At 45.4% G+C, this 13903-nt stretch overlaps 1 protein-coding gene across 9 annotated transcripts in view; it reads left to right on the top strand.

The window, feature by feature from the left end:
• The window catches only part of GPATCH8 (G-patch domain containing 8), a 104410-nt gene extending 94359 nt beyond the window's left edge, over positions 1 to 10051 (top strand). For all 9 annotated transcript variants that reach the window (XM_061591128.1, XM_061591131.1, XM_061591130.1 and 6 more), the window contains 2 exons: positions 3162 to 3292; positions 4009 to 10051. In XM_061591128.1, the coding sequence (XP_061447112.1) occupies positions 3162 to 3292; positions 4009 to 7840 (3963 nt within the window). In that variant the 3' untranslated portion in view covers positions 7841 to 10051. The remainder of the gene's footprint in view (positions 1 to 3161; positions 3293 to 4008) is intronic.
• The last annotated feature ends 3852 nt before the right edge of the window (positions 10052 to 13903 follow it).

Below are 13903 nucleotides of genomic sequence, written 5' to 3'. Positions count from 1 at the left end.
AAGTACAGTGCCTTTGCAAAAGTAACCACAGCCCTGACCAATGCTCACACTACTGAATTACAAATGGCACATTGTAATTTTGTTCTATATGCAACATGTTTCAGTTTTCTATGTTCCTTATAAACATTTCCCAACTTAAAACCAATGTCACCTTACTGTAATTGATTTTGAGTTTCAGTGTTTCAAAATAAAATATCATACAGAACGAAATTACAATGTACCTATCATTTATAATTCAGTAATATGAGAGCACTGGTCAGGTCTGATTACTTTTGTAAGGCACTGTAAGGTAGCACTGGGAGCAGAAGCAATGGTGTCCTAGCCAGAATTCAGGGGGTCAAGTGGCAGAACCTCCGTGCTCTGGTAGTACTTGCCCTTTTCACTGACTAGCAGAGCATAATGAATACAAGTTTCTGAAATCAGCTTACTTGATGCAATTACTTTGTTGCAAAGTGTAAGGTTTTTAGCTGACAATATACACAACCCTGATAACTATATCCAGCTCTTGCATATATTAAAAATGCACTATGCCAAAGGAGCTAAATTTGTAGCTTAAGCTGCTAACTTGAAATACGAAGCAAGCCCCCCCAAAGGCCTATCCTGTGATCCAGTCTAACAAGTGTAGCCCTATAATCATGTCACACTTCATGCCAAACTTCTACAGATGAGCATAGCCTATAGCACTCTTCATTCCCCACACTAAGTAAGAAGCATCCTTATGGCCCATAATTAAAAATGGGCTATAATTTTCTTTAATAGCAGAGCTCTGTTGTGCATGTGGGGCTTATTGCAAAAGCCTTCCCACTGCAGGGGGATCTGTGAATTTTGGTACTGTCTTCCCACGCTGCTTCTACTTTTGTTCATTCTCATGAAGCCTTGACTTTCCCACCTGTGTGTCTTCTTAAAATGGGCTTACTAAAATAGGAGTGAACACAATTTGACAAGTCTGTGAGTTCCCTGGCTATAACAGAAGGGTAAATCTACAGGTCTTGTTTACCCATCCAGGACCTCCCCAACTCTATTTAAGAAATTTCTATAATGCTCTTCTTGAACATTTTAAGTTGAACATTGCAAGAGTGATTCACATAAGAGCTGGAAGAAGCTTAGTGTTTCATGCAAAATTCACTACAAAATCAAACTAATTCATAAATGCTTCCAAAGCATTTTGGGGCTTGTAGTTTAGGGAGGGAGCTGATTTATTAAATTTTGGACTTGTATAAACATACTTTAAAGATGTTTGGTTCTCTCAATTCCTCTTCCTCAGCTTCACCTTTCCAAAATGAAGGGGATGGGGAACCTGTGACTGTCCAAATTTTGTGGGGTTCCAAGTCCCATCAGCCCCAGCCAGCATGGCCAATGGTCAGGTACTATGGGAGTTGCATTCTAACACCTGGAGGGCCATAGGTTGTGCATCCCTGATGTACGTAAATGGTCCTCTCAAAAAGAATATCCTCTCATGTTCCAGGAATAATTAATTACTTTGTGTTTTCCCTACTTTCTGCTCAAAGCAGCTTCATAGAACCAGCGTTTGAATATGTAGGACCTATCCCCAGCTTATTTGTCCTGGCAAATTAGCATTATCCCAGTTGATATGAGTCCTGCTCCTCTGTACCTTTATAGCTTTGAACCCATTCCATATCCAATAGAATAAGCCTGCAGGTATTCTGAGCATTTATGTTAGTAATGGTTGCCCTTTTTTCTTTCTCTCTCTTCTGCTCTCATGTATTTTTTTTACTCCCCCCCCCAATGATATGATATTGTCAGCTGATATAATGAAAGCAAATTGTGGAGGCCAGATCATAAGAGTGAGTTTTTTTCCTATTAGTATCTGTAGCACTGTCTTTCTGTGTGCATGTATGAGAATGTAGCTATGCATTCTGCTCTTTCACTCTTGAGTTCAGTGAAACCATAACCCCATTCACTTATGTCTTACATGTTTTGGAGAGCCCACCACTATATCATTTCATCCATTCAAATTGATGTTCATTTTTCAGCCAAGTAATGCTAGAGTTGAGTCTGCTCTGGGCTAGAGGTGAAAATTCAGAGTTTTGTGCCAAAGCCACAGCTTCCAAATGGTGACTGGGAACAAATTCACGTAAACTGGTTGGTTCTACGGGCATATGTTTACATGATGCATTTGACTGTTGGGGCAAAACTTTTTGTTGATTTCTTCCTGCTTTTTGTTATGTGGAAGGTATGGTTAGGTCAAATTACTGTGGAGGGTAAACCACTAACCCTTCTGTGAATGCAAAGAGCACATCTTGAGAGTTGGGGTAGGCTAAACCTAAACACAATATAGCATTTGAACATCTGCTGTGTCACTAAACAGAATCGGATAGTCTGAGTGGTTTCTGTAGCAAGAGCACCCCACTGCCAGTCTTTGTTCAGTCATGGGAATGTTGCAGTCAGATTTGCTAACAAGTTTAGCTCTTAAGCCTCTTCCTCCAGTTTTCCTCTGAAAAGGTCTCTGTTTAAACCTGCAATTCTAAGCCTACTGGATTATCTAGGGAGATAGAAATGTTCCTCCCCCTTGTTCTTGTGTACTCCCATATAAAGTATTTCCTTTGTCTTCCCTTAATCCTTTTTAGGAAGTGCCTTGATGCTTCTTGCCTGCAGTCTAAATTGGCTACTGCTGTGGAACTTTTACTGGAATACAAGCAGGAGTAGTGACCCCACCCTGTGAATGTATGAACTGGCCTACTACTGAGTCAGACCACGGCAACATCTAGACCAGTATTGTACATGTTTTGTGTTCAGGGTCGCAGGCAGAAGTCTTTCCTGGCCCCTATTATCAGAGGTACTTTGAAATGGAGATGCAGGTTGCATCTGGGACCTTCTGCATGGGAAGTGTGTGCTCTTCCTATGAATCCAGGGAGCTCCCCTAAATTGTCTAGTGCACTGGTGGGAAACCTGTGGCCCTGCAGGTGTTGTTGGACTACATCTCCCATCATCCCTATCCATTGGCTATATTGGCTGGGACTGATGGGAGTCAGTCTGGAGGACCACAACATCTGGAGGACCACTGGTTAGCCACCCCTGTTCTAATGAGTGGACATAGAATGGGTTAGGGATGGCCAGTTGGGTAATTCTTTAGCAAAATCCAAAAATGTTCATAGTCCATCTTATTTCCCTCTCTTTTCCTTTTTCTTGCTTTGTTGCAGAGGCTGAAGGATCTCAAGCAAAGAGAATTTGCTCGCAATGTTTCATCGCGATCCCGGAAAGATGAAAGGAAGCAGGAGAAAGCCCTCCGGCGTCTCCATGAGCTGGCTGAGCAGAGAAAGCAAACTGAATGGTAAGCGATGGTCTGCTTATGCCATGAAAGGCAAATTTGTGCAAGCTAGTTAAATGAAACATGCAGTTAACCTCCCCATTTGTCCATGTCATTTACTGGGGACTACTGTTTGGATTTTTGTAGAACAGAATTGATCAACTCTTCCCTCTCCACCTCCAAAAAAAGAGGGATGCTTGGCTTACTAGTTGCTGGTCCAAATTCCATTTTCCTTTCTCCCCCTTCACCAAAAACAGGTTTTGGAAGGACAGTGTCCATGGCATGTAGGTGGATGGAGATAGTGCTATTAAATATTACAGCTCTGGTGGCTTATACATGAACAGAATCTGTGTTGGGAAAAGCGTCAGCCCTGAAATGAATGAGGCAGCCCTGACTTATGTAAAGCTCCATGTGTGTATCATAACCTTTTGAAGCTTTGTACCCCACCCACTGTCTTGATTTTTTCTCTGTAACCATGAAAGCTTGAATCTTACACCCCTGTTTTAATTAACAAATACTTGAATTCTATCATGGATGTACTGTTGAAGCACATTTATTATTCCACATTTTATACAGTGGAGCTGTTGAGTAAATGTTTGTTCCTGGACATTTGCCTAGCTCTCAAAGTAGTTTGAGAAAGGTAGTGAAAGGGTGAATAGACGAAGGTGAAATATATTAATAACCAGAAGTTCTAACTATCCTCTCTCTCTCTCTCCCCCCCCCACTTCTCAATCCCCCAGTGCTCCAGGAAGTGGGCCGATGTTTAGAACCACTACTGTGGCTGTAGACGAGGAAGGAGGAGAGGATGACATCGATTCACCAGCTCCCAGTAGTTGCTCCTCTTTCTCATCAGCATCTGGGCAGGTTACCAGCATGACCACAGACAAGGGAATTGGTTGTGCCAGTGGACAAACTACTAGCAGTACTGGGCTTGGGCAGGTTCCTGTCCAGGTACCACAAGCCATCAGCTCAGGGGTTAACCCTCTTAAGATTGGTGTCTCTTTCTCATTCGCCAAAAAGGCTCCTGTGAAACTAGAGTCAATTGCCTCTGTCTTCAAGGACCATGTAGATGAATCCAGTTCTCCTGATGATGAAGCCAAAGCTGACGAGAGAGCCCATTCTGATTGTGTCGCTTTGGGGAAAGTTGGAGAGATTGAGGGAACAAACAGCCCTGACAGCAAAGGAGACGAAGAGGAGCAAGCACATGAAAAAGAAGGTCTAAACACCACACTGTCGAAATTGAAAAAGATGAAACGAGACGATGGGCCGATGGCACTAGAACCAGAGTATTATCACTACATCCCACCTGCTCACTGCAAGGTGAAACCAAACTTTCAGTTCCTGCTGTTTATGAAGGCTACAGAGCAAGTAGAAGCGGAAGCTCTGAGCAAGAAATTGGCACATGAAAGGAAGCGGAGCAACTCTCCTAAACCCAAAGTTGCAAAGAATGTTGAAAAGGCAGCAGTGGCACAGTGTGCTGCCCATCAGAAGGAACCGAGTCCTTCCAGCAAAAGCAGCAAAATTGAAGATAAAGACACCCTGGAAGAGACTGGCAGGCAGGAAGGCAAACAGCTCAAAGGAAGTGACTCTAAAGAGCCGGAGGTCACTAAAGAGCTTCCGCAGCTTGCATCAACCAGTAAAGAAACCACAGATGGGCCTAAGCATTTAACAGGGCCTTTCTTTCCAGTGCTGAGTAAAGATGAGAGCACCACTCTTCAGTGGCCTTCAGAACTGCTGATTTTCACCAAAGCAGAGCCCTCTGTGTCATACAGTTGCAATCCCTTGTATTTTGACTTTAAGCTGTCTCGTAACAAAGACATTAAAGCTAAAGGAATGGAAAAGCAGAAAGCTGCAACCAGCCTTCCCAAGGAGAAAGTGCTGTCTGCTGAAGATGGCAGCATGAACAAGAACAAAGAGGTAAACCTTCTAGTGGGCACCTCCACCACAATGCCAGAAAGCAGGTCTCTGCCAGTGTGCAGCAAACAGGAGACTAACCCTGTATCTACTGGCAAGGGTGACGGTCCAGAAGACAGCAGCAAAGGCAGCCTTGTTGGTCGCAAGGACAAAATGGGGAAATCCCACAAACACAAGAAGAAGAAGAAGCATAAGAAGTCCACCAAGCATAAACACAGACGCAAAGATGAGGCAGAGGACAAAAGCAGAGATGGGGACCTGGCAGAGGAGAAATCCAAGAAACGAAAGAAACACAAACACAAAAAGAGCAAGCTTTCCTCTTCTGCTGAGCCTGACAGGGCACAAGGGACCGATGACGCTGGCCACGCCAAGAAAAGGAAGTGGTGCACTCAAAACTCTCAGCAGAAGCCTCTTTCTACTGAAGAAAGCAGCAGCAAGAAAGAGGACAGTGGCACCTCTTCCCAAGATCACCGCAGCAAAAAAGCCAAGGGAGACCTGCAGCAGGCATTGTCTGCAACCAAAAGGCGGGCTTCCACCTCTGCATCTGGCCACCCCAGCCACCGAGGCCAGCAGAGCAGTGGTGGCTATGAGAGCGATGAGGACTCCTGCCACAAGCACTCCAGGCAGAAGTCTGCTTCACAGTACAGTGATGATTATGACTCTGGCAGCGACTGTTCACGAAGCCGCTCCCGGTCAGGACGTAGGCATTCCTCCCGAAGGTCATCCCAGAGGTCATACTCAACGAGTTCGTATGCCTCCTCGGACAACAGTCGGTACAGCCGGCGGCGCAGCTACTCGGAAGACAGCTATAGTGACTACAGCGACCGGTCACGGAGTCGTACCAAGCGCTCTCATGGCTCGGAGGATGATTCAGACTACGCCAGCTCCAAGCACAGGTCAAAACGGCACAAATACTCCTCTTCAGAGGATGACTATAGTTTGAGCAGGAGCAGGTCCCGGAGCCGAAGCAGAAGTCGAACTCACACTAGGGGGAGGTCAAGGACAAGAAGCCGGGGCAGGACTCGCAGCAGTAGCTGCAGCCACAGCCGGGGGAAGCGACGGAGCCGCAGCCGAACAGGGCACAGCTGGAAACGGAGCAGGAGCTACAGCCGGGAGCGTAGCAGAAGCACTAGAAGCCTTTCTCAGCGGTCTCTTTCGAGGAAGGGCTCCCGTGGCCATGAGAGCCCTGGCGAGAGGAGATCTGCCCGGCGAGACTTCATCCGCTCAAAGATCTACCGCTCACAGTCCCCGCACTACTTCAGAGGCAGGCAAGGTGAAGGGCCTGCGAGAAAGGAGGAAGCAAGAGGAGATGAAGTGACAGGGATCAGCAGTCTCTCCCAAAACAGTGGCAGCTCCAGCTTGGGGAGCCACTGTAGCTCAGAGGAGAAGAACTCAGCCACAGCCAAGCTCCTTCTGGAAAAAGTTCAGTCCAGGAAGGTGGAGAAGAAGCCCAGCAGTAATGAGGACTCCCTTGCAGGGCTCCACAAGGTTGGGATAAAGCTGAAAGATCCCCCACAAGGCTATTTTGGCCCAAAGCTCCCACCCTCCCTAGGCAACAAGCCTGTCCTTCCATTAATTGGGAAGCTCCCCACTGTCCGAAAGCCAAATGCCAAGCAGTGTGAGGAATCTGGTTTAGGAACCGGAGAGGAACTGGAGCTGTCAGAGCTCAACGAAGCCACTCACGATGCTGGTGAGGCAGTTGTGGCAAGCCAACCCCTAGCAGAGGAAACCCTGGTGATGGGAACCCAGGACAGCCTTCCAGAGGATCAGAAACCAGAAGAAGTGGCCACAGAGATAGCCCCTGTGCCCCTTGAGCCACCGGTGCTCCCGGAACACTTTGGATCTGGTGATCTGGCTGTGACACACACCTTCCTCCCCGACCCCACTGAAGGTGAAGCTGTGGAGCCTCTGGACAGTGGAGTCCAGCCTGTCTCCATGGAAGGCAGGATGGTTCCTTTGGTACCTGAAGTGGAGCACTTCTCTGGCTATGTACCACAGAGTGGGGAGCCGAGCATCAGCGGGGAGCCAGAAGGTGCTGAGGATTCTTCCCTGGCCCCGCTGGAGAGCCAGCCCATCACCTTCACCCCTGAGGAGATGGAGAAATACAGCAAGCTCCAACAGGCTGCTCAGCAGCACATTCAGCAACAGCTCCTTGCCAAGCAGGTCAAGGCCTTTCCTGCCTCAGCAGCCTTAGCTCCTGTCACAGCCCCTGCCCTGCAGCCCATCCACATCCAGCAGCCGGCAGCCGCTGCAGCCACCTCCATTACCACCGTGCAGCACGCCATCCTGCAGCATCATGCCGCAGCAGCTGCTGCAGCCATTGGGATTCACCCCCACCCTCACCCCCAGCCTCTCGCTCAAGTGCACCACATCCCTCAGCCCCATTTGACCCCCATCTCACTGTCCCACTTAACCCATTCAATCATCCCAGGGCATCCTGCCACTTTCCTAGCCAGCCACCCCATCCATATCATCCCTGCCTCTGCCATCCATCCAGGTCCCTTTACTTTTCATCCTGTCCCCCATGCTGCCCTCTACCCAACCCTCCTGGCACCCCGGCCAGCTACAGCTGCTGCCACGGCATTGCACCTCCACCCCCTTCTGCACCCCATTTTCTCAGGACAGGATTTGCAGCACCCACCCAGCCATGGCACATGAAGGAGTGAGAGAGGCAGCTGGGGAGGGGAGGGTTAGGGGGAAGAGAAGACAGGGGCATGTCTGCCTGTCTCTGTGCGTGCGTCTCAGTCTCTTACTCTCTGAAAGGCGGTGGCTGTCGCTGGACCTGAGAACAGCCGAAGAGGAGGAGGATTGGACAGGGAAAGGGAGACTTGAGGTAACAGATCTGTGAAAGAGCGGGGAGCTGTGTTGCTGGTAGTTTGCCTGTAAAGAGTTTCAGGGGCTCATGCATCCAGGGGAGTTGCTCTATATTCACCTCTGTAGGGATGCGAGGTACTTTAGCAGGTGCGCCCCTCTTTAATTTCCAATGCTCATACTATCATTTACTTCCCACTTTGAAGACCTAAGTGGGCAGTGTCGGTCTGTTTTTGGCACCACTATCTGTTAGTATAAAGCGTGAAAATAGTGATTTGAATCCACCATAAAGCTTAACCTGAGCAAAAGAGCCAAGAGATATTGAGCACTTCGACCCACCCCTCTGTTGCCCTCCTCCCTCTCCAGCTCCTAATTGAGAACTATGTTCAGTGGTCTCCGCTGAGCATCACCAATGGGGAACTTGCTTGTCACTGACCAGTTTCCAACATCAGGCAGGCTTGGCAGTGCTCTCCTTTTTACACACCCTTCATAATGCTGCTGTGAGAGAGAGCAGTCCCTTTATCAGTCCTTGAAGCAATATGTTGTAATGGAGTCCTGTGAACATCCTGAACATGACTCTGTAACTTGTACTCTTTCCTCTGTAATATTGATGGTTCCTTATTAACTTATGGTTTTTTTCAGAAGAAGAAAAAATGTAAGAAATTGCACTGAACTCTGTACATGTCAATGCTGCTTTTTGTAGCCCCTCTGACAAATGTTCCATATTGGTAGTATACTGCAATAACATTTTTTTAACAGCCCGTTCTTTGAGTGGTACTCGTTCAGGTGGCTTTGGTTATCTATACATTTTGATGTAGTTGAAAAGGAAACACTTGTCAAAGGTTCAGTGCTTCTAGTTGTGTGGCTAGGGCACAAGATGACTTCAAGCATGTATATTTTATTGAGCTCATTTTTTTTAATGTACCCATAAAATGAAAAAAAAACTCATTTTATAGGAGAAAATGTGATGAGATTTGGAATAAACAAGGGAGCAATGATCTGGACCCCTTTGTATCACAGCTAATGAATTCCATCCTGTGTAATAACATATGTTATAATTTCTGTGAAAAGCAGGCTTGTGAGGCAGCTGAGGTATTCACTGTGTTCTTCAGTCAGTAGCCAGGCCACTAGTTTGAGAGAAATGGCCAGTTGGTTTGGCAGAGCAGGAGGTCATTTTCAGTCACAGGAAGGGATGGGACCCACAAAAAACATCAAGAGCCCAGCCATTTTTCCTGGGATTCAACCACTTGTTTTGAGTCATTGCAACAACGTAGCTTCTAGAGGTAGGGGTGTGTGGTGTGTGTGTTAAGGCTTCTTGTTTTCAAATATGTGCTTTTTATGTTTTGGGGAGGTTTTGAGTGGTGTGTTTTGTTCTGAGGCCCCTTCCTCTTCTTTCTTGGGATTTTCTTCTAGAATTATGGGATGCCCTTTCCTCACCACTATCCCTTTTTAATGTAGGTGATGTCTGCCCTTGACAGAAAAGGAACCACCTAATTGCCACTCCTAAAAAACAAATAAAAGTAGCGGCTGCCAGTTAATCTCAAGGTCTCAGTTGGGGGAGGAGTGAAAAAAGAGCCCAACTTCACACAAAGTGGTAATTGTTTGGCACCTGTGTCCAGACCAAAAGGGCACTACTAGCTTGTATCCTGAGACATGACCTCTGTTTCAAAATTTTGAAAATTACCACTGTTACCTGTTGCCCTGAAATTCCTGGACTCTAGACTGCTCTAAGCTTCCTTACATTTTGCAACAAAGAAACTAGCACTGGAAAATGCTGCTCTGACGAAGGGACTCAGTTGTTGGTAGTCGCTGTAGATATTCCACAAGTAACAGTATTAATTTGTCAGTGCTTCATTCCCTTGAGGTTCAGATGGGAGACGCAGCACCCCAACAGGGATCAGGAGGAGATTGGACTTCCACAAGAGTGCTTACAACAAAGAGAACGCACTATTACTTCAGTATCAGCAGGTTATATTTAACTTTTGTGACATAAAAAGTATATATATAAATATATATACATGCTGTAAAAATGAGGAAAATAAACTTTCTAATAAACTAGCAATTTGGGGGAAAGTGTGTGTGTACTTGTTTCCCAAAACATCCAATTCAAGTTGCTAGTCCTCATATTAGGAATCTTTCCACCACCATCACCTCTTTTTATGGTCCTTTATTTATTCACTACATGCACAGAGCACAGACTAATTTTCCCCTCCCCTTTGGTCATCGCTACCTGCATACCATATACCATATTTCTTTTGTTGGGAAAAGCATCCCTGTCTGCCTTAACCCTTTTAAGAATCCCTTGTTGCTATGATCCATCTGCCTCTGCCTAGGCTCTCATCAAGATCCTGGACCATGTCCAAATGAGCAGTTAGCTTCTTGAACTGATGCAACTAAAATTCACATGTTTGAGATTCTGCATTCTGTTCTCTAGATCCCCACAGAATGCCTGCAGGAAGAGGCTCAGCCCATTCAGTGGCATTGAAGTTCAGCCTGCATGCGTCAGATGAGGTAGTAATGGAAGCAAGAGATGAGTTAAGAAGCAGAGAATATAACCCTGATTCCCACATCAGTACTCAATATGAACCTGTCCCAGCAGTTGGGCCACATTTCCCATTCTTATGCTCCCTCTTGCTGCCCAGCTCATTTGTTTTATTTATTAATGCACTTACATCCTACCCTTCAAATAAGAATTACCCCAAAAAATCCTCAATAGTCATCAATATGAACTACAAAACACTAATATATTTTTAAAAGCAGCAAACCATATTTCAGGATTTAGAAAACTAATTTTAAAAAGCCTAGGAAGATAAAAAGGCCCTTTCCCCTCCATCAAAAAAGGCATCTACATAGGTAAGCATTAGGTGAGTCTGGGGAGAGTGTTCCACAGGCAGTACCACAACCAAGAAGGCTTTTCTTGGTTGCCTTCTGTTTCGCAGTTGGCAGAAGCATATGCAGCAGAGCCTCTGAAGTTGACCTTGCAACAGGCAATCGTTCAGGTACTTCCCAAACTTGTAGTCAATTCTTCCTAAGCATGAAGGGCTTTAAAGTCAACTTCAGCACTTTGAATTGAGCTTGGAAACTGGCCAGAAGCCAGTGTAACTGCTTAAGCACAAGTGAAAGATTCTCCCAGCACCACAAAGTCCAAATTTGCAATTTAGCAGTTAACTCTGAACTAACTGGTTTCTGGCCAGGCTTCAAAGGCAGCCATGCATACAGTGAGTTACGGAAATCTAACCTGTAGGTTAGAGTGGATAACTGTGACAAGGCCATCTGTCTAGAACAGCCTTTCCCAACTAGTGGGCCACCAGATGATGTTGGACCACAATTCCCATCTTTCCTGACCATTGGCAATGCTGGCTGAGGCTAATGTGAGTTGTGGTCCAACAACATCTGGTGGCCCACTAGTTGGGAAAGGCAATTGCATACCAACTAATAGAAGGCAGTCCATTCCACTGAGACCACCTGGGTCTCATGCAGCAAAGCTGGATCACTGAGCACCTCCAGACTACAAGTCTGGTTTTTCAAGGGAGTGCTATTCCATCAATAGCAGGTTGGACACAGGGCAAAAAACCACCACCCTCATAGCATTTCCACGTTGTCTGGACTGAGCTTCAATAAATTGGCCTTCATACAATCCAGTATGGAGCCAAGTACTGGTTCAACACTGTTACTGCCTCACCTTAATTAGTTGTATAGGAGAAATAGAGTTGTGTGTCATCATGACTGCTTGCACAATGCAGAAAGCAAAGCCAGGAAGAATGTGCTTTAGAGAGGAGTAAAAACAGCCTGGCTGGGATAGCCCCAATGGGGCAAAGTAAGAAATGGTTCCAAACGGCGGACTCAGCCTTATAGCAGTGTCACGAATTCTCACTTTTTCCTCTAAACCTCCCACATGATGTTGGTTTTGCCTGTGTTTCTTGATAAAGCCCACACTGGTTTCCCATGCAGCCAGGAAGGAGGCAACTGTGCTGGGCTGATGGACATTCCTCCATGTATGTGAAACAGGAAACAGGGTGTTTTTAATGATACAGTGGGGATGAAGCCTTACAACCAGGTCTTGCTAGCCTTTCTGCCTTGAAAACTTAAATCATTTCAGAATGTGTGGAGGGCTAATTTAATTGTGGTGGGAGGACTTTCTGTATGTTGCAGAATTTCACCCAGGCTTTGAAAACTGATTTTCAGAACCTGACACTCAAAAGTTCCATATGTGGTCAGATGTGTCTTTAATCATTTGTCGCAAAGGTGAGTCCTTGTGTTGACAACTGCTCTTAGACCTGCCCACTATGCTTTTAAGAGCAAGAGAGCCATGCTGGATCAGAACAAAAGCCCATAGTATCCTGGTGTTGCAGTGGTCAACCAGATGCCCATATGAAGCCTGCAAGCAGGACTTGAGTGCAACAGCACTTCCACTCTTGTGGTTCCCAACAGTTAGTATGCAGAGGCATAGCCACCTCCAATACTATACATGGCCATCATGGCTAGCAGCCATTGATAGCCTTATCCTCCAATGAATTTGTCTAATCCCCTTTTAAAACCATTCAAGCTGGTGTCTATCACCACATCTTTGGGTAGTGAGTTCCAGTGTTTTAACTATACACTATGTTAAGTACTTTTGTCCTGAATTTTCCAATGTTCCGCTTAATTGGATGGCCCTGGGTTCTAGTATTATGAGAGAGGAGAAAAAACTTCTTTATCCATATCCAACTCTATACATCCCTATCATGCCCCATTAGCTTTTATTTCTACACTAAGCCCCAAATGTTGTAATCTTTCCTCATAGGGGAGTTGCTCCATCCCCCTGATTATTTTGATTGCCCTTTTCTGAACTTTTTTGAGGTCTGCAATATCCTGTTTGAGGTGTGACCAGAATGGTACACAGTATTCAAAGTGCAGCCATATCATAGATTTGTATAATGGCATCGTGATACTTAAGGAACTTTTATTTTCAGACCCTTTCCTAATGATCCCTGATATGGAATTTTGCCTTTTTTTACCACTGCCACATAATTGGATTGACATTTTTATCAAGCTATATGCTACGACCCCAAGATCTCCTTCCTGGTCAGTTGCTGCCATCTCAGAGCCTGTTAGCAGCATATATGTGAAGATTTTTTGGCCCAGTATGCATCACATTACCCTGATTTATTTTCTTGCCATTTTAATGCCCATTCATCCAGTTTGGAGAGACAGTTTTGAAGTTCCTCCCAATCCTTTTTTGTTCTTACCTCTCTGAAGAAGTACGTGTCTGTAGCAAAGGTGGCCACCTCACTGCTGAACAAGTTAAAAAGTACCGGTCCCAATACTGATCCTTGGGCGACACAGCTTCTTATATTCCTCCATTGTGAGAACTGCCCTGTTCCTACTGTTCTTTAACCAATTTTTGTTGTTATGTGCCTTCAAGTCGATTACAATTTATGGCAACTCTATGAATCAGCGACCTCCAATAGCATCTGTCATGAACCACCCTGTTCAGTTCTTGTAAGTTCAAGTCTGTGGCTTCCTTTATGGAATCAATCCATCTCTTGTTTGGCCTTCCTCTTTTCTACTCCCTTCTGTTTTCCCAGCATTATTGTCTTTTCTAGTGAGTCATGTCTTCTCTAGTGAATCATGTCTTCTCATTATGTGTCCAAAGTATGATAATCAATTACTGATTCATAAAAAACCTACCTTATCTCTGTGACAGCTAAACTTACACAGCAGTCTAATGAGGGACTTTATTGAATGCTTTTTTAAAATCTTAAGAACACAATAAAAATTTGGTTCATGCTTATCTGTATACTTGCTGACATTGTCAAAGAACTCAAAGATTAGCAGGGCTTACCTATTGAACTTTGATGGCCCAAACTGCTGTGGCACTCCCATTCATTTATTTTATTAGTTGCTGTATTGAACATTGTTTTTTTAAAA

This window comes from Rhineura floridana, chromosome 11, assembly GCF_030035675.1.
Source record: "Rhineura floridana isolate rRhiFlo1 chromosome 11, rRhiFlo1.hap2, whole genome shotgun sequence".
Lineage (NCBI taxonomy): Eukaryota > Metazoa > Chordata > Lepidosauria > Squamata > Rhineuridae > Rhineura > Rhineura floridana.
Note: the sequence above shows the minus strand (reverse complement) of the source record. Positions and strands in the feature narration are given on the sequence as shown.